General features: G+C 38.4%; 1 protein-coding gene and 1 long non-coding RNA gene across 2 annotated transcripts in view; one reads left to right on the top strand and one right to left on the bottom strand.

Moving 5' to 3' along the window:
* Positions 1-1,356, bottom strand: part of LOC126095725 (uncharacterized) — a 208,954-nt gene extending 207,598 nt beyond the window's left edge. Inside the window, exon 1 of the long non-coding RNA XR_007521971.1 lies at positions 1,162-1,356. This is a non-coding gene — a long non-coding RNA (uncharacterized LOC126095725). The remainder of the gene's footprint in view (positions 1-1,161) is intronic.
* Positions 1,357-1,448: 92 nt separating this feature from the next.
* LOC126095719 (arrestin domain-containing protein 17) overlaps positions 1,449-20,449 on the top strand; it is a 58,531-nt gene continuing 39,530 nt past the window's right edge. The window contains exons 1-4 of the mRNA XM_049910472.1: positions 1,449-1,647; positions 6,180-6,332; positions 6,571-6,779; positions 19,602-19,784. Coding sequence (XP_049766429.1) covers positions 1,533-1,647; positions 6,180-6,332; positions 6,571-6,779; positions 19,602-19,784 — 660 coding nt within the window. The 5' untranslated portion in view covers positions 1,449-1,532. The remainder of the gene's footprint in view (positions 1,648-6,179; positions 6,333-6,570; positions 6,780-19,601; positions 19,785-20,449) is intronic.

Raw genomic sequence — 20,449 nt, 5'->3', positions numbered from 1 at the left:
GAATCCTGAATATGAATGTAATAACCGCTTCTTTAATTGTCACTGTTAAAGTCGATCACCAAAACCAATGAGGTGTCACGAGCAACAAAATTACATCTGTCATGGCTCGAGATTTCCATCAGGCGCTTCACGTTCCTCAACTATAAAAGATGAAACCATATTTTTCAGACTCACTTCGCTTGGTAGGCTGCTAGTTTCTGGATACGACTTTACGAGTAGTTCTTGCGATTTTGAAGCACACACTTTTTCAGACATTGATTAACATCTGCCCAGCTGAATCAAGGGCTGAACAGCCTCTGAGAAGCTGAATGATGCGCTATCAACGAAGATGTCTTATCTGCCGCTGACAGCTGCTGTCGATAATGGGGAGACAGAAGAGCCAGCAGATCTTACGCAACAGTTGGTAATCAAATATACTAAGTACCATATCGAATAAACGTATGTAGCATCGCAGTATACGTAACTCATCAGAATGAGTGAGACTATATTCCATGTTGCCAAGAGTTTGCAACTGTTCCAGAGCAAGAGAGGGAACAGAATTGACATTTAAAATGTGGAACTATTGGCTTATCTATCATCATTTACTGCGTTGCAGGAAGCACTCTCGTGTGGTAGCAGAGACAAAATATCTACAAAGATTCTATTGTAAAACACAAGCAATTATATCCAAAAAGCTGTACTGGAGGCAGTCAACCACCAGGTATCAACTGTCATATTAATATACTACATCAAAGAGATGATAAGTCTTTCCATTTTTTTGGTTAACTACATATTCTTCAACTACTGACAGAAGAAAGGTGTGCTTATACCAGCATGTGAAACGTTTTTACGGCGTCTGAATCTAAACTATGTATTTAATTAACGTATTATCTTTACTATTGCATCTACTGTGCCCGCTGACAATGTGCTGCGTTGTTAACACCATAATATATTTGTTTATCCTTGTTAAATCAACACTTTTGTGTATCGTTACATATTAGTCAATCCTACTTTAGGATGTAAATGGTTTTAAGTTTGACATTAGATCTTTAGCTTTGGCTACCGAATCTGATTCAACAGAAATATTATTGGAGAAAAAAAAATTAAAAATCGCCTGAGCTATACAAACCATCCGTCAATATCGTAGGGCTGAGACAGATAATATAAGGTCCAAACGCTTACCGACAAATGATTAATCAGCACAAATTTCTTCTTAAAGAATGTCAACAGAAGTATTCCTTAACGGCGAAATCCTCGACGTATCAGATCTCCGGCAGTTCACTCTTTGAAAACGAACTTAACTATATTTAATACGCGGCACTTTGTTGTCGCCTACCTCTCAGACTTCAACAAATCAACTAACGAAAACAAGATCTGTACGCTTTGTATCACACCACTACAGAATATCGACCATTCCTTATTCACATATTTTGAAAGTCGTTGTCGAACATCGTCGATTAAAATCGATAGTATCGGTAAACGAAAGCTTGCAGGGGAGAGTGGGTGGTACTGTGGCAGTGTTAATTTGTGTCGGAAGGTGTATTGTATTTAAAATGGGTTTAAAGAAACTTCAGATAGTTTTTGATAACCCGTGGTCAACATATTACAGCGGGCAGCCAGTTTCTGGAAGACTTATCATTGATGTTGATTCTCCTAAAAAAATTAGAGGTAAATGACGGAAGGCGTGCCTTCGTGTCATTCTGATGACTGTATATTTATAAATAGGTATTAGTATGCGTTTTGTGTATACAAGTCTCGTTGGTCTAATTTGAAAATTTAGTTTATTTACACGTTTCTGCCGATGTTTTGCCTATCATATATGTGGGACACGGCTACTATTACATTTACTATTTGAAATAATAATAATAATAAGTAGCAATTGAAAATTTGTTGGAAGTATTCATAGCGGCACAATATTGAATTCACATAAGAAGTTGTTCATAGTATAATCGCGCCCAGATAACCAAGAGGCTTTAACATGTGACCTAATTATGCCTTTGCCGTCTGGTTTTGTCATGTTAAGTTATTAATTTCTTGACCGTGGACATTTGTAATTTATTGTTTTTGTATGGACCAAATCCCACAGTTAGAAAATGATAACGAATTGATAATTGATTGCCGGTTTCAAGCACTGCTGTAAATGTTCTTACTGATTTAAAATTTCGAACTCGGGAGCTCCGAGAATTCTACACAGAGATAGTTGAACAATACAAAACGACAATGCAACAAAACTTTGTTACACCCCACCTGTTGCTACCGATAAAATGAATAATTGTGAAAGGCAGAATTTAATGGCATATGGACGTCACAGTTTTATTCCAAGTTAATACATTTTTTAATTAAGAGGCTCTGTCTATGCAGATGAGCCATATAACAGTTCACTGTAATATCATAACCTTTACTTTGCATTAACATTCGTTTGCTTCACCAACTCATAACCAGGTTATCACATTCCATTTTAATATGGAACTCTGGCTATGCTAGATATCAGTTTGTCACCACAAACAAGATTATGGGGGGAGGGGGCAATATCACAACTTTAAGCAATGCATCACTGCATGTTCTATAAATAATATGCTCAATTTTCAGGGGCACTAAAATGTCGATTTTACCTGGGCAGTGATACTCTGTCAGTCATTGTAAATGTTTCCCAGAGTGACGTTGATACTTATAAGTGTTCAAACTGTTGCTGCAGTTATTGTCATAAAAACACCTCGTTACATCTTGTTTACTTTTCTTCATTTGCCTTTCAGGTTGTATGTGACCCTTTAAGTTCCTTCCATTTAACATAGCTCCTTTTATATTTTTCTGTTATTCCGTAGTCCTCTTATGATTTCTATTTATGGATGCTGAGACACTGATTTATACTTGCAAAAGGTAGCTCTGCTAATAATTGGTGAGAACACACTTAATTAAAAATTACTGAACAGAAAGTGGATCAACTGTAGCAGATCCCTTTGCCCAAGCACAACAGTCTCAAATCATTTCATTGGGCTCATATATGAATGGACTGCTCATAAACCCCTCTAAACAGAGAGCATGACAAACCAAAATCTTCTATGCTCTGGACAAAATATTAATTATTAAATGACAATACAGACAGTAGAATTGTGAAACCTGCTGGCATGTGATGAGCATGTAGACTGATCACAGGCTCTAAGATTCATAACCAGCCAAGCCTCGGCTGAGGCTGATGTGAGTATGCTGAATCAACTGACTATTCATATGTCAGAGTAGAAAAATCTTTCATCAGTTTGAAAGTGTCTTCCGTAAGTCATCTTTTGTCAGTTTGAAATTGTCCCCTTAAGTTACCTTCGTAATCAGTCAAGGAGTATTTCATGAAGGACTGAAGTAAGTGGTATAATACTCATGTATAGAAAATGGTGATAAAGATAGTGGAAAATCTCTCTGACAATAATCTTTTGACATCACTCAAATTGGGTTTCATAGAGGTTGCTCCGTAGAGAAAGCAATATATGAGCTCACAAACTCAGTCCTGGTAGAACTAAAGAAGGAAAATTAACCTTTTAATGTTTTCTTTGATCTTGTAAAGATCTTCAGTTGTGTATGTTGTAAAATTATACTTGGGAAGCTAAAATGGTATGGCAATAAAGGCTTTCCCTTCATGTATGGAGTCATATCTTAGCAACAGAAAACAGTGTACGATATTAATAAATAATCCCACAGGAATGGGAAACATTAAATATGGTGTGTCATAAGGTTTGGTGTTTGGTCTGCTACTGTTCTTGACCAATGTAAATGACATTCCACTGAAATTTTCAAACACTATGTCACTTTAAGTCTCTGCCACATCAACACCACTGGATGAATATAATGTGAAGTTATGAGTGATTTTTTTTAAAACAGGCTAAAGTACAGATCAGCCTGTCACCACAACCAGGGTTTTTTTAGTGTCACATTTGTTGGCTGTCACCTTCCAACCTAACGTAGACCTCAGGCAAAGCTACGGATCAGTCTGTCACAACAGCTGTTTTTTGCCAAATATGTTGGCTTTCCTTACTCACACAACTAAACTCTTACCTTTCAAACTAACCTATACCTTGGGCTAAGCTATAAATCAGGGTGTCTCTATAACCAGCTTTAATTTTGTTTCTTTCAAATGCATTGGGTTCTCCAGATAACAACAAAACTGTGAATATAGATACCGAAAGGTGTGGTGACAGCAGCCATTAACAGTACGTCACTTGCCAAAGCCGACAACTCAATTCATTTGCTTATCAAGTTGCAATTCTGCAAAGCCACATATGTGATATTGTGAGAATAGCTAAATAACTATAATTCTTGTTATTGTGCCTTGGTTATGCATATTGCATTCAATGAATGGTTATGTTCACCATTTTGTTGAAGTTCTGAGTCAAACCAGATGGATGGTATTAGAAGGTTAGGATGAAATACACCTATACTATCAGCAGCTCTACTGCCATGTGGATGTTGGCATTTTGTTTCTGTTGGGTGTAGTCAGTCAGGTGATAGTATATGGTAATTGTTGAGAATCACTGAATCTAATGACTTGTTTTGGTGGAAGATATGAATTGACCACTTTTAATTTTTCATGGAGAGTCTGAGATTGATGATATTGATCTGGTTGTTACATATCATAAGGTTGGTTACTTTTTTCAAGTTTATTTATTGTATTTTATGTTTTTCGGACTATGACAAGATTTCTTGGAAAATTGTATTGTATTCCAATATTATAGTGTGGTTGCGAGTTAACAAAGCTAACAAATGTGACTGGAGGAAAACTAGCTGTGGCAACAGACTGTTCTGCAATGTAGCACAAGGTCTAAGTGAGGTTGGAATGTTAGTTTGTTGAGAGTTGGTGAAGCCAACAAATATGACTGGGGGGAGACTGGTTGCGGTGACAAATCGATCATTAGCATAGCCCGAGGTCTAGCTTAGGTTGAAATGATACAGTTTGATTCGTATGTCACCAGAGGACCTGGCCATGGTGATGTACATCTGATCTGTAGTGTAACCCAATGATCATTTCAAAAACTTTATGGGACATTTTTAGAATATGACAGCACTCTGTACAATATATTGCATTATGCTGTCATTTAATTTCATACACTGACATCATGATGAAGTTTATCAAACACCATTCTCTCATTGGTTTTGCCATGTTGCCTAATCATCCATATCATCATCATTCAGCATGTTTACTTCCCGTCATTCACTGCACAAAAATTTACATGTCACAGCAGGCAACGGAAAAGCCGGTAACTAATTTTTGAAATATCATACACATTCTCCTGCAATGGCATTATCCATACCATTTCTGGCGCAGACTTCTGTTTGACATTATCTTATGTTGTTTCACCACTTTGTATCATGTTTGCTCTTTACTCTCAGTAATCATTGTTATATCAGCAGAGATTCTGCATCTAACGTTTCTGAAATGTGTATCTTTATCCAGAACTAAATTAAACTGAAGTGAGTCGAAGGAGGCTAGCCATCGCCTTGTTTACAGTCTGTACAGATTTCATCAATGGATTTCACTTTGGATGTTGATTTTATAAGAGCCTGGTAGGTTAGTCCTTTGATATTTCTACCTACTTTGAGATCTTCAATCTGTTAAAGGTTTCATAGGTACTTTTTGAAGTCGGCAAACATGGTAAATCAGCTGATGCCTCAGAGGTACTTAATAACTCCATCAGGGTTTGTAGCTAATCTGCAACATTTTCTGAAGCTTGCTTGGTATTAACCAGTTGTTTGGTCTGTATGTTGTGATTGGTGTGAGAAAGCTTTCAGAATTTGCCAGTGATTCACAAAATTCAGAAGCTTCTGTGCCTTGTGTTCACAGTGAATGTATCAGCATACTTTTTCAGTTATGTTAGTTATTACAATTTCTCTGATCTCTGATGAGAATGTATGCCTTCACTTCATGAGGTTTTCCCTCCTGACACTAGCAGTAATGCAGGCAGTAGGCAGGCAGTCTGAGTAAGGCCTAAGAAAAGGTTTTTCAAAGGGCAGATTTTCATTGGATGGGTCACAGTTGAGTATGTCTTTATTGTACTAAGCAGAAGTGTACATTTGCCATAAAATAATTTTATCTGTTATGTTTAATACTGTTTCTTGCTAATCAATATATTTGTCTTTAGTATATGTGAAAGTGTTTTTATTACACATGTAGATTTTGGAAATTGAAATATGTGCCACATATATATCTTCTTTTTCAGCAATTTCGATTCAGTTTAAGGGTGAAGCATGTGTGAAGTGGGATGAAATGAAAACAAGAAAAACTAATGAAGGAAACACAACGAGGGAAACGATTGTGTACACAGCACAGGAGAATTACTTTGAAAACAAATTCAATTTGGTTGGTGGAAGTGGTCAGTAAAGTACAAATAACTTCTAAGCTGCACTTCTATAGCTCTTTGCTGCAGACCTCGTGCTCATTAATAAACGATTATTACACAAGTTATAATATTTTTATGTTAACCTTTTTATATACTTGCCATAGTTGAAAATCTTGTATAATAGCAATTGTATAAGTTGTAATGTTTGTGTGATAACATAATTCAGTTGTAGCAGTTGCTCGTGAACTGCATATTTCATTTTAATTTTCAGGTGAGATGATAATTGAGCCTGGAGAGAAGATATACCCTTTTAGCACACATTTACCCCCTAACTTGCCGTCCTCGTTTGAAGCTGAATTTGGTTATGTAAGGTATACTGTGAAAGCAGTACTGGATCGTCCCTGGAAATTTGATCAAGAGGTGAAATCTGCATTTACAGTGATTACCCCTTTGGATTTGAATACACATCCTACAGCCAAGGTCAGTTATTCCTGCATATAAAAAATTTGTACTTCATTCAATTGATAGAGCTACAGCAAGCTAAAAACGGAAACAAGATTGTGTTTGTGGCATCTCTGATGAGAAAAGTAAGAGTGGGAGATGAAAAGTTCTTGGCTTACCACAGAGACAACATTAATATCTTCTTTTTTTTCCCCCAACCAAAATTTATCGTGAGGAGAAGGGTTGTGAAAAATGTGTTCCTTAATTTTCAAAGGTTAAGAAATTAATGTTTGGATTCAAATACGGTTGTAATTCTCTTGAAGGTGATGCATGTGGAGGATGTGACAAAACTGCAATCAATGAAAATATCAATAAATGTGTGAAACAGATGGTACTGTAGATAAATAAGCTGAAGAGTATGAAAATATCAATAAATGTGTGAAACAAAAGGTACTATGAATAAATAAGCTGAAGAGTACATACATTACATTTCATATGGGAAACTGAGAAAGCAATTTGCAAAAGGAGTGTTGCATTTTCTGAATGACTGAAAGGAACTGATAAATGAATTCCTCGGCTATTTTTAGACCTTTGTGAGAAGAATCAAACTAATGTTATGTTCCAAATTGTTTCAATGGATGGCATGCGTGCACCACTTTCTGCGAAAACAAAACAGCAATTGAACCAGAGTGTAAAAGTCGGCCCAACAAAAATAGATGAAGTTGATTTAATATGCTGGAAGGGCTATATCCGGTATTATCTGGCATGAAAAAAGCATTCTTTGTGTTGGTTTTGCTGCAAAAGGTAAAACAAGAACTGACAAATACTGTGCATGACTTCTGGACCACCTGAATGAAACAATAAATGAAAGGTGGCATATATAAAAAAACAAAAAACCACATTGGTACTTGATACTGGGAGAAATCAAAATGTGTTGTATGAATTGTTAAAAAATTCAATCTGTTCACCAGATTTGGCATCTTATGAGTTCTGTTTATATCTACAGTTAAAGAAAATTGTGGGTGGAAAATATTTTGAGTGCAGTGAGAAAACTATGACAGCTGTATATGGTGCATTTTATAGACTTCCCTTAGTAACACTTAAGAGAACCAATCCATTGGATAAATGACGGAAAAATGAATTGACCATAAAGTTGATTACAGTGAAAAATAAGTTGTTTTTACCGCAAAAAAAACAACAGTTTTTTAATACCAGTTCAGTAGTGTTTAACTTTTTCTGGCAGAGGGCGCATGTTAAATTGAAAGTAAACATAGTGATCTGGAAAGTTTTTGGTTGTTGTTGTTGTGGTCTTCAGTCGTGAGATTGGTTTGATGCAGCTCTCCATGCTACTCTATCCTGTGCAAGCTTCTTCATCTCCCAGTACCTACTGCATCCTACATCCTTCTGAATCTGCTTAGTGTATTCATCTCTTGGTCTCCCCCTACGATTTTTACCCTCCACGCTACCCTCCAATACTAAATTGGTGATCCCTTGATGCCTCAGAACATGTCCTACCAACCGATCCCTTCTTCTGGTCAAGTTGTGCCACAAACTTCTCTTCTCCCCAATCCTATTCAATACTTCCTCATTAGTTACGTGATCTACCCATCTAATCTTCAGCATTCTTCTGTAGCACCACATTTCGAAAGCTTCTATTCTCTTCTTGTCCAAACTATTTATCGTCCATGTTTCGCTTCCATACATGGCTACACTCCATACAAATACTTTCAGAAATGACTTCCTGACACTTAAATCTATACTCGATGTTAACAAATTTCTCTTCTTCAGAAACGCTTTCCTTGCCATTGCCAGTCTACATTTTATATCCTCTCTACTTCGACCATCATCAGTTATTTTGCTCCCCAAATAGCAAAACTCCTTTACTACTTTAAGTGTCTTATTTCCTAATCTAATACCCTCAACATCACCCGACATAATTCGACTACATTCCATTATCCTCGTTTTGTTTTTGTTGATGTTCATCTTATATCCTCCTTTCAAGACACTGTCCATTCCGTTCAACTGTTCTTCCAAGTCCTTTGCTGTCTCTGACAGAATTACAATGTCATCGGCGAACCTCAAAGATTTTATTTCTTCTCCATGGATTTTAATACCTACTCCGAATTTTTCTTTTGTTTCCTTTACTGCTTGCTCAATATACAGATTGAATAACATCGGGGAGAGGCTACAACCCTGTCTTACTCCCTTCCCAACCACTGCTTCCCTTTCATGTCCCTCGACTCTTATAACTGCCATCTGGTTTCTGTACAAATTGTAAATAGCCTTTCGCTCCCTGTATTTTACCCCTGCCACCTTTAGAATTTGAAAGAGAGTATTCCAGTCAACATTGTCAAAAGCTTTCTCTAAGTCTACAAATGCTAGAAACGTAGGTTTGCCTTTCCTTAATCTTTCTTCTAAGATAAGTCGTAAGGTCAGTATTGCCTCACGTGTTCCAGTATTTCTACGGAATCCAAACTGATCTTCCCCGAGGTCGGCTTCTACTAGTTTTTCCATTCGTCTGTAAAGAATTCGTGTTAGTATTTTGCAGCTGTGGCTTATTAAACTGATTGTTCGGTAATTTTCACATCTGTCAACACCTGCTTTCTTTGGGATTGGAATTATTATATTCTTCTTGAAGTCTGAGGGTATTTCGCCTGTTTCATACATCTTGCTCACCAGATGGTAGAGTTTTGTCAGGACTGGCTCTCCCAAGGCTGTCAGTAGTTCCAATGGAATGTTGTCTACTCCAGGGGCCTTGTTTCGACTCAGGTCTTTCAGTGCTCTGTCAAACTCTTCACGCAGTATTGTATCTCCCATTTCATCTTCATCTACATCCTCTTCCATTTCCATAATATTGTCCTCAAGTACATCGCCCTTGTATAGACCCTCTATATACTCCTTCCACCTTTCTGCCTTCCCTTCTTTGCTTAGAACTGGGTTTCCATCTGAGCTCTTGATGTTCATACAAGTGGTTCTCTTTTCTCCAAAGGTCTCTTTAATTTTCCTGTAGGCAGTATCTATCTTATCCCTATTGAGATAAGCCTCTACATCCTTGCATTTGTCCTCTAGTCATCCCTTCTTAGCCATTTTGCACTTCCTGTCGATCTCATTTTTGAGACGTTTGTATTCCTTTTTACCTGCTTCATTTACTGCATTTTTATATTTTCTCCTTTCATCAATTAAGTTCAATATTTCTTCTGTTACCCAAGGATTTCTACTAGCCCTCGTCTTTTTACCTACTTGATCCTCTGCTGCCTTCACTACTTCATCCCTCAAAGCTACCCATTCTTCTTCTACTGTATTTCTTTCCCCCATGCCTGTCAATTGTTCCCTTATGCTCTCCCTGAAATTCTGTACAACCTCTGGTTCTTTCAGTTTATCTAGGTCCCATCTCCTTAAATTCCCACCTTTTTGCAGTTTCTTCAGTTTTAATCTACAGGTCATACCCAATAGATTGTGGTCAGAGTCCACATCTGCCCCTGGAAATGTCTTACAATTTAAAACCTGGTTCCTAAATCTCTGTCTTACCATTATATAATCTATCTGATACCTTTTAGTATCTCCAGGGTTCTTCCATGTATACAACCTTCTATCGTGATTCTTAAACCAAGTGTTAGCTATGATTAAGTTGTGCTCTGTGCAAAATTCTACCAGGCGGCTTCCTCTTTCATTTCTTAGCCCCATTCCATATTCACCTACTACGTTTCCTTCTCTCCCTTTTCCTACACTCGAATTCCAGTCACCCATGACTATTAAATTTTCGTCTCCCTTTACTATCTGAATAATTCCTTTTATTTCATCATACATTTCTTCAATTTCTTCGTCATCTGCAGAGCTAGTTGGCATATAAACTTGTACTACTGTAGTAGGTGTGGGCTGCGTATCTATCTTGGCCACAATTATGCGTTCACTATGCTGTTTGTAGTAGCTTACCCGCATTCCTATTTTCCTATTCATTATTAAACCTACTCCTGCATTACCCCTATTTGACTTTGTGTTTATAACCCTGTAGTCACCTGACCAGAAGTCTTGTTCCTCCTGCCACCGAACTTCACTAATTCCCACTATATCTAACTTTAACCTATCCATTTCCCTTTTTAAATTTTCTAACCTGCCTGCCCGATTAAGTGATCTGACATTCCACGCTCCGATCCGTAGAACGCCAGTTTTCTTTCTCCTGATAACGACGTCCTCTTGAGTAGTCCCCGCCCGGAGATCCGAATGGGGGACTATTTTACCTCCGGAATATTTTACCCAAGAGGACGCCATCATCATTTAATCATACAGTAAAGCTGCATGCCCTCGGGAAAAATTACGGCCGTAGTTTCCCCTTGCTTTCAGCCGTTCGCAGTACCAGCACAGCAAGGCCATTTTGGTTATTGTTACAAGGCCAGATCAGTCAATCATCCAGACTGTTGCCCTTGCAACTACTGAAAAGGCTGCTGCCCCTCTCTTTGGTATTTAGGTCATTATCTTCAACACTGGTCCTCCTCTTTGCTTGAAGACTTGTGCTAAGAGACCATTTATCCTAACAAAACTAATTGGGATACTGAAGCATAAATTTGAGTACATACAAACCAAATCTATTTTACATTACTCCTGTTTTAAACTAATAGAAAATAATGTTGTGAAGCAGATTTTGCAATGGACCAAGCCACATTATTGTCATAGTGCAAATCTAAAGACTGGTTACAAGCAATTCTCCATGCTAGCCTCTTCATCTCTACATAACTGCTGCCTCCTGCATCCATTTGGATTTGTTGATTGTAAGCAAGCCTTGGTCTCTCACTACAATCCTCCCTCCTTCCACACTATCTCACTCCGTTTCATTACCAAAATAACAATTCCTTGATACCTCAGGAAGTGTCCTATCAACAGGTGCCTTCTTTTAATCAAGTTAAGCAATAATTTTTTTTTCTCCCCTGTTTGATTCAGTAGATCTTGGTTAGTTGTCCAATTTCCCCCAACATTCTTGTGTAATATCACATTTCAAGAGCTTCTGTTCTTTTCTTGTCTGACCTGTTTATCACCCACATTTTATTTCTATAGAAGGCTACACTCTAGACAAATACTTTAAGAAAAGACATCCTAACACTTAAATTTATATTTGACTTTCACAAATTTTTATTTTTTGGAAATTCCTTTCTTGCTGCTGCTGTTGTCCATATACAGTTGATACAGCATTTATCACTAGAAGTTTGCTTTCCTTAGTTGCTTATATCACTACTACTCAAGACATTAAGGAGTGGTGGTTGACTATGTTGTAGTCAATGTTTTCAGTCCAGAGTCATGTAGTAAATGTTCTAAATTTTTCTAAATTGTTCACGTATTTTATTTTCAGTTTAGGTGACAAACATAATCTAATAAAACAGTCTCAGACATCAGACGAAACTTGAAGCTCATCATTAAAACTTCTGTGTACCAAGGTACCACATGTATACGTTCCTTAAATGCTTCAATGATTAAATTCCTTGCATATTTTCCATGTCTGTTTGAATTTGTAAAATTAATATTCTTGGGTGTGACAATGTAAACAAAAATAAAACCAAGGAAATGGCATCTGATTAAGCATATGATACTGATCTTAGATATATAACAATGAAAATAATGAGTTTTGACAGTATGATGCAACTGGGTAGATCTACTTGTGAAGCAATTGCAGGAGAACACACTTTTTAAAAATAGGTTTCACTTTCGCAAGCCAGTGGCTCTTTCTTCCGGCAGACATGTTGAAGGGTAGGGGAGAGGGTAAAGGAAAAGCATTGGAAAGGTTTAGGAAAAGCCGCCCAGAATACTGGGACGAGGAGACTTACTGGATGGAATGGGAAGGAAAGACTGATTGTAGTGGACTGCACTGGATGAGATGTGAAAACCTGAGAGCTTAAAGGTGGAAGACAAAGTAATATGCCAGACAGAGATTGATGCTAGAACATTGTGCACAAGTTAATAAGAGTGAAGAGTTAAGTTCATTTAATGTAACAGATGAGGGAAAGGGACGGCAAAAAAATAGACAGGTCAGAAAATGAAATATGTAGAAAACTAATACGGAGTGAAGAAAGTAGTAGTTACTGTGGAGAAATACTGAGACGGGAAAAATTAATGGACATTGAGGCCAGGAGGGTGGTGAGAACCAAGGACATGTTGTAGAGTACTGAGAAATGGTGTCTAGAGGAAGAATCCATATGGTGTGTGTGGTGAAACAGGCACCAAGGTTCAGATACATTGATGACGTCTAGGCCTTATGGATTCATGGTGAGGCTGACCTGTTAAAATTCCTGGAATTTTGTGTGGTTCTATTCTGAATCCCATGCCAATTTCCTTGATGTTGATCTCATCCTCACTGAAGGCCAGCTGCACACTTCTGTCGCATTAAACCTACTAATAATAGTAATTACATTTTGACAGTTGCCATGTCAAACGATCCCCCCTTAAAGCCTTGGCATTTGAGGCAAACATATTTGTTTAGATGCCGATTATTTACAGCAATATACTACAGTTATCACCTCAGCCTTCACTGGACGTAATTACCCCCACCAGCCTAGTTCAAAAGGAGATTTCCTGGGCCATCACATCCAATCCTGGTACTGCTGATCTCTCTAAAAAACAACTTTGGAGCACACCACTTGTCACTTATTATTATCCTGGTCTTGAATGTATTAATCAGCTACTTTGAGAAGGACATAACTTCCCAAGAGTATACCCTGAAAAGAGATCCATTCTGTCTGAAATTTTACCCACCAAACTTAGAGTGGCTTTTTGTCACCCTCCCAAGTTCTGCAATATCATCGTCAGACCGTGTGTTCCTTCTAAACACATCTCCTTACCCCATGGCTCCTACCCGTGTGACCGTCCCCACTGCAAGACTTGCCCTGTGTACCTTCGTACCACCACTTTTACCGGCTCTGTAACATATACTATCAAAGGGAGAGCCACCTATGAAATGACACATACAAGCTGTTACATAAACACTGTCCCGGCCTTTTTCATTGGCATGGGTAATACCATGTTATCAGTTAGTATGAATGGGCATAGGCAGAGAGCGTACACTGGCAACACAATATCCTGTTGCCGATAATGCTGTACAACATGACAGTCACGATCTTGGTGCCTGTTTCACCAAATGCGCAAAAACATAAACACTGTCCGGCCTTTTTCATTGGCATGGGTAATACCATGTTATCAGTTAGTATGAATGGGCATAGGCAGAGGGTGTACACTGGCAACACGATATCCTGTTGCCGATAATGCTGTACAACATGACAGTCATGATCTTTTTGCCTGTTCCACCAAATGCGCAACATGGATCCTTTCCCCAGACATCAGTTTCTCAGAACTCGGCAGTTGGGAACTAGCATTACAACATGTCCTTGGTTCTCGCCACCTATTTAGCCTTAATTTATGTCCGATAAGTCTCCCCTGACCCCCCTTCGTCCTAAACCTCTCCAATTCATTTTCCTTCACCTTAGTGAGTAGTTGACCGCAGTCTCAGTTATCAGTTTTGTGAACAAAATGGAGTGTTCATACCGTGTGTGCCATTAATCTGGACATAAAGTTGTGAGAGGCTAACCATCACAGACATGTTATCCAACTCCAGTGGACCCTTGAATGCCCATTGGTAATATTGTGATCACTTAGACTTCTTTGCTCAGTTTTTTCTTCAGTTTACAATCCTGATTTGTTACCTTTAGGACATCCTTTATCACATTTAGTTAAGCGTGGCCTCTTTCCTCTGTTTGTATTTGTAAGCTGACAGATTTTTGTTTTTATCCAGAGCATATTGTAATATCATTGTTAAATATTCACCCATTTCCTTTTGCCATCTGTGCTTGTCTTTGAACTTAGGAAGTTGCCAGGATAAATTTTGTCAGCCAACTGTCACTAAAGTAGAGGATAATGTTGCCCTTGAATTCTCATAGTATTTGTGTACTGGGGGGATTAAAATACACTAATCTGAATGGGCTTAAGGATTGTTTTTAAAAATATATAACTTTCTCAAAGAGTTTTTGTCTAATACAACAGACAGCTTAATGTGAATGACGAATGTTTAACAGAAAAGACTGTAACATCAGCTGTGCCTCGAGGAGGCACATACGGCTGCCACAGTTGTCAGTTTGCGTAAATGGCTAATCAGGTAGGATCAGAAACACTATAAGATTGTCAGACAATGTTGTTGCAGTTAACTACAGGAAAGTATTGTTGGTAGAGGGTTGTGAGGAAATACAGAAAGACTTTGATGAAGTATGAATCTTTCAAAGAAAGGCAACACTATTCACGCAAACCTCTGTTGAATATATTTAGAAAACCACTATTCCTGGAAACCTGCACAACATTTTTGTTACCGCCATTCTGTATCTGACGTAAGGATAGTGAGGGTAAGATGAGAGATTAGGATGCATACTGAGACATATATAGACTGTCACTGTTTTCTTACTCCATATGCAATTGAAGTGTGACAGAAAATCACTAATATATGTGCTAAGAACACTCTGCAGTGTGCTGTCCAGTGGCTTTTGAGATATGTATTTAATTTTAGATGTGGAATTACTCTTTTTCTCCATGCGAGAGTGGTGAATGGGAACTGTAAACTTCAGAACTCACATATATAATTATTTTCACTTATAGTTGTCTGTGATTTTTTTATTGTTTGCTGTTATAATTTTGACTAATTGTCATTATTAATCATGTGAATGTGTACCATAGATCATAGAACATTTGCATTTCTGTGATACATATTAAGTTTTCAGATGCTTGTTAATGACTATTAGTTAAAACTGCTATAATAACCATTAAAATAATTGATGAAACTGTTTTACTGTTAATGTACTTATGACATCACACAAATGTACACAATTATTGGTGCTCTGTAAGTGAGCATTCCACTGTAAGTAATTTAAGAAAGTCAGACTTTGTTATGATTTACAGGTTCTGTACTCAAGACAAGAGTATTTGCTTACTCATTCCCAAGAAAATGTACAGTTGCAGAAATACTCCATGTTATCAGACTTAATGTAATTGGATAGATAAAATCTACCCACCAAGTGGTGGCAGGAGAACAAACACATAAAAAAAGGTTTCAATTGTGCAAGTTTTTGGAACCAGTGGCTCCTTCTTCTGGCAGATGGGTTGAAGGGGAAGGAAGATGGCGAAGGAAAAGGACTGGAAAGGTTAAGGAAAAGGGGTAGAGTTCGGAAAAATTATCCAGAATCCTGGGTCAGGGGAGACTTAATGGATGGGATGAAAACTTTATAGCTTAAAGATGTAAGTCAAGGTAATATGCAAGACAGAGATTACTCATAAAACAATGTGCACGAGTTAATAAGAGTGAAAAGCTAATGCATTGAATGTAACAGAGGTGGGAGTGGGATGGTGAAAAATAGACAAGTCAGAAAATGAAAGATGCAGGAAACTAAAATGCACTGAAGAAAGAAGTAGTTACTGTGAAGACACGCCAAGATGGAAGGAATTAACCTAAATTAAGACCAGGTGGGTGGCGAGAACTGAAGGCATGTTGTAGTGCTAGTTCCCACTGATGTAGTTCTTTGAAACTGGTGCCTGGGGGAAGAATCTAGATGGCACATGTGGCAAAACACACACTGCATTCATGACTGTCATGTTGTAGTGCATGCTGTGCAACAGGACATTGTGTGTTGCCGGCATACACCCTCTGCCCATGCCCAATCATCCTAACTGATAACTTGGTGGTTATACTACGAAAGGGAGAGCCACCTGCGAAATTACATGTCATATACCAGCTGTTATGTAAAAACTGTACGTCCTATTACATCGGCGTGACTAACCCCAAGTTATCACTTAGGATGAATGGGCTTAGGCAAAGGGTGTATACCAGCAACACAGTATCTTGTTTCAGAGTGTTCTGTACAACATGACAGTCATGAGCTCGATGCCTTTTTCATCACATGCACCTTCTGGATTCTTCCCCCAACCGCCAGTTTCTCAGAACTCCACAGGTGGGTAATAATGCTACAACATGTCCTTGGTTCTTGCACCCACAGACCTTAATTTACATTAATTTCTTCCATCTCAGCATTTCTTCATGGTAACTACTCCTTTCTTTCCTTCATTTTAGTTTTCTGGATCGTTCATTTTGTGACTGTCTATTTTTCGCTGTCCCTCTCCCACCTCTGTTATATCTCTGTCTTACATGTTACCTTGTATTTCACTTTTAAGGTCTCAAGTTTTCAAATCTTGTCCAGTGCAGTCCCCAACAGTCCTCATTCTGTTCAGTAAATCTCACCTGACCCGTTGTTTTGGGTGACTTTTCTGTACTCTTACCCCTTTTCATAAACATCTCCAGTACTTTTCTTCGTCATCTTTCTTCCCCGTCGCTGGAAGAATAAGCCACTGACTCTGAAAGCTTGCATAAGTAGTACCTCTTTCTATGTATGTGTTGTCCTGCTGCTACGTGGTGAGTATATTTTTTTACCAATCTAATTTCATTATATTGTCAAAAATGATTATTTTCATTGTTGTAGTAGCAGATCGATGTACAAGTATATGTTAAGGAAGAAAGGAGAGTGACAAGTTCATTCCTTGTAGAGTATCCACCATTGCCTCTTTGTCATAGTGCCGAAAGCAATGTTATGCATATTCTTATTGACAATAGATGAACAACTACTCAGCTTCCAAGGAGATCTGAATTACACTTCTATGTGCAATCAGAACAGCCTAAGTCTGATGTGGAAACAGTCATGATCCCTGATAGATCAATCATATGCAATGTGAATGCGCAGATTAACAAGTGAGAAGAAGGGTGCCAAGTTGTTTTGTCGGTGCAGGCTGTTCAGAATTGGACCATAGTATCCAAATAGACAATGTTTTGGTGAGCTGCCATTAATTTTCTCTCAGGGTCACATTAAGAGATGAATCTGAAATTCCACATGACTTCAGGCTATGTGTTTGTTTTCAGCAAGGATCTGTCTGTGGTTTGATATATGCCTCCCAAAAATAGAAGAGGTAAAGCAGTTATTCCTTTAAGAGAAAAAGCTTCACAAGTTAAGCAAATCACTAATGCTTTGGTCTTCCTCTGGCCCTTATACAAGCAAGTTATTCAACTTGGCACTGATTTATAGAATTGTTGGTTGTCCTGTTCAGGGATATTGTGCCAAATTATGTCCAATTGGCAAGCTACAATGTCAAAATCCCAAGCTGGTCGCTCAGCTTTGCCAATAATGCCCCAAATGTGTTCTCTATTGGGGAGAGATCCTGCAACGTTGTTGGCCAAGGTAGGATTTGACATGCACGAAGACAAGCACTAAAAACTCTTTCCGTGTGCAGTGCGCATTATCTTGCTGCGATGTAGTCCCAGGATGGCATGCCATGAAGGGCAACAAAACAGTGCATAGAATATCGTTGACATACCACTGTGCTGTCAGGGTGCCACGGATGACAACCAAAGCCGTGCTGCTATGAAAAGAAATGTCACCCCAGATTATCACTCATATATGCTGGGCCATACAGCCCACGACAGTCGGGTTGGTATCTCACCACTGTCCGGGGTATCTCCAGACATGTCGTTGATGGTCATCAGACCTCAGTTTGAAGTGGGACTCATCACTGAAGACAATTATACTCCAGTCATTGAGATTCCAGGCTAAAGATGTGTCTGCAGGTACCACAGACAGTGGTGGAATACCAAACTGAATGTTGCCCACCATATGGATGGCTCTTCAACCCAGAGGGATGATCTGGGATGACATTTCCTTTCATTATAGTCTCCTTTTGTCATCTGCGGCACCCTTACAGTGCAGCGGTACATTGATAATATTCTATATGTCGTTTTGTTGCCATTCTGGACATAGATTTCAGTAGGATCATGCCCACCTGCACACAATGAAAGTTTTTACTACTTGTCTTTGTGATTACCAAACACTACCTTGGCAGCAAGGGTGGTAGATCTCTCCTCAGGGCAGAGTGTTTGGAGCATTATGGACAGGTCCCTCCAGCCAGCTCAGGAGTTTGACAATCTAACATGCCAGTCGGATGGAATCTGGCATGTTTTCCATCAGGGAGACATTCAACAACTGTATCAATCAGCGCAAAGCCAAATAACAGCTTGTATAGGAGCCATAGGGGGTCCAATGTGTTAGTGACTTGCTTAGTTTGTGAAGCTCTTCCTCTTGAATAAATCATTCACTTTTTCTGAAATTGTAATCATTTGTTCCATCATCTTCCGGGCATGCACTCGGGACAGCGACAATTCTTCTTGCGATATTTTGCCTTGAAGATGGCTGGGAGGTTTCTAGCCGAAATATCGCAAGAAGAAGTGTCGCTGTCCCGAGTGCACGCCTGAAAGATGATGGAACATTATGTCCGCCGGGAAAACTTCAAGAATCACATTGTAATCATTTGTTTGTAAATGTACATCACACTACAAATTTCCATCACAGTTAGATAATTCCTTCATGGTATGACTTTTTAAATAGTGTATTATCTATTACATTTGCTTTTAAGCTGAAGTGTAGGAAATTCTCTGAAATTTCTATATAGTGGGAATCAGGAACCGATGTAACTTTAGTAGATGGCAGTGTTATAAAAAAGAACTTGATATGTAGAAAGGTTTGTGATTTGCTGTTTTGTTGCACTGCAGTCAACATTCACGTGTCTAGATGTTGATGTTGATGTTAATGGATATGAACATTGTTATTTGCCAACTGGAGCAAGTGTAGAGAAATGATTGTCAAATTTTAATTGTATTCCTCCTTTTCGATGATTTTTAAAAAAAATGTACAATCACAGTGTCTATTTTAAAGGAACGTTTTGCGTTCCCATCCCTTTTTCAGACGTGGTAGTATGTAAAATGTATCATAAGATTCCTAAAGCATTTTTTTGTATTTTATGTAGGATCCTGTGAAGAAGGAGACTGAGAAAAACTTCTGTTGTTGCTGCTGCAAGTCTGGTCCACTTTCCCTAGTGATGTCAATACCTGTGGGTGGATATGTTTCTGGACAAATTATTCCAGTCACTGTGGAGGTCGACAATGCCAGCAATGTCAATGTTGATAATGTGTACTGTGCTCTAAGGAAGGTAATATTTATTTAGCTATTAGAATAACCCTTTGGAGGGTGTGATAAATCAACTTTCATGTTGCTTCTTTGTATTTAATTTTAGTTGCTCCAGACTCCCTTTGTCCTTGAAGAATGTCGTTCCCTTTGTTCCCGGGTCCACTTCTTTCTATTTGCATACTTATTTCTTTCCTGAAATCCTGCTTAAGTATTTTGTTATCTATTATGTCCATGCTAATTTCAGGTTTTTTATACATTTTGTCAATTTCAGTGTGCCATGTGGGCATGGATTTGTAGCTATTTAGTAAGGCCGGTATTACACCATCCTATTTCTTTGACAAAGATTTGATCAAATATTCGTCAAATTTGTTTGACAAAAATATTTGATGTGGCACTAAAAAGGGGTATTACACTGCCATCATATTTTTCATCAAAGTTCAAGATGGCTGACAACAACATATTATGCGCAGCAGTTGCATGTATCACAATTGCACTGTGTGCGCATTTAGAAGACAAGTGGGGAGGGGGGGGGGGGGGAGAAACTTACTTGGGTGAAGCCGTGGGTTTTACAATGAGACGATAAAAGCATTCAACAAAATTTGTTGTTGTGAGCTTCTAGTGGAGGACTCCAAGTCATACTTAAGTTACTTAGGAATGGATGAGAATACATTTTAGTATTTGCTAGTG

The sequence above is a fragment of the Schistocerca cancellata genome, chromosome 8, assembly GCF_023864275.1.
Source record: "Schistocerca cancellata isolate TAMUIC-IGC-003103 chromosome 8, iqSchCanc2.1, whole genome shotgun sequence".
NCBI classification, from domain to species: domain Eukaryota; kingdom Metazoa; phylum Arthropoda; class Insecta; order Orthoptera; family Acrididae; genus Schistocerca; species Schistocerca cancellata.
Note: the sequence above shows the minus strand (reverse complement) of the source record. Positions and strands in the feature narration are given on the sequence as shown.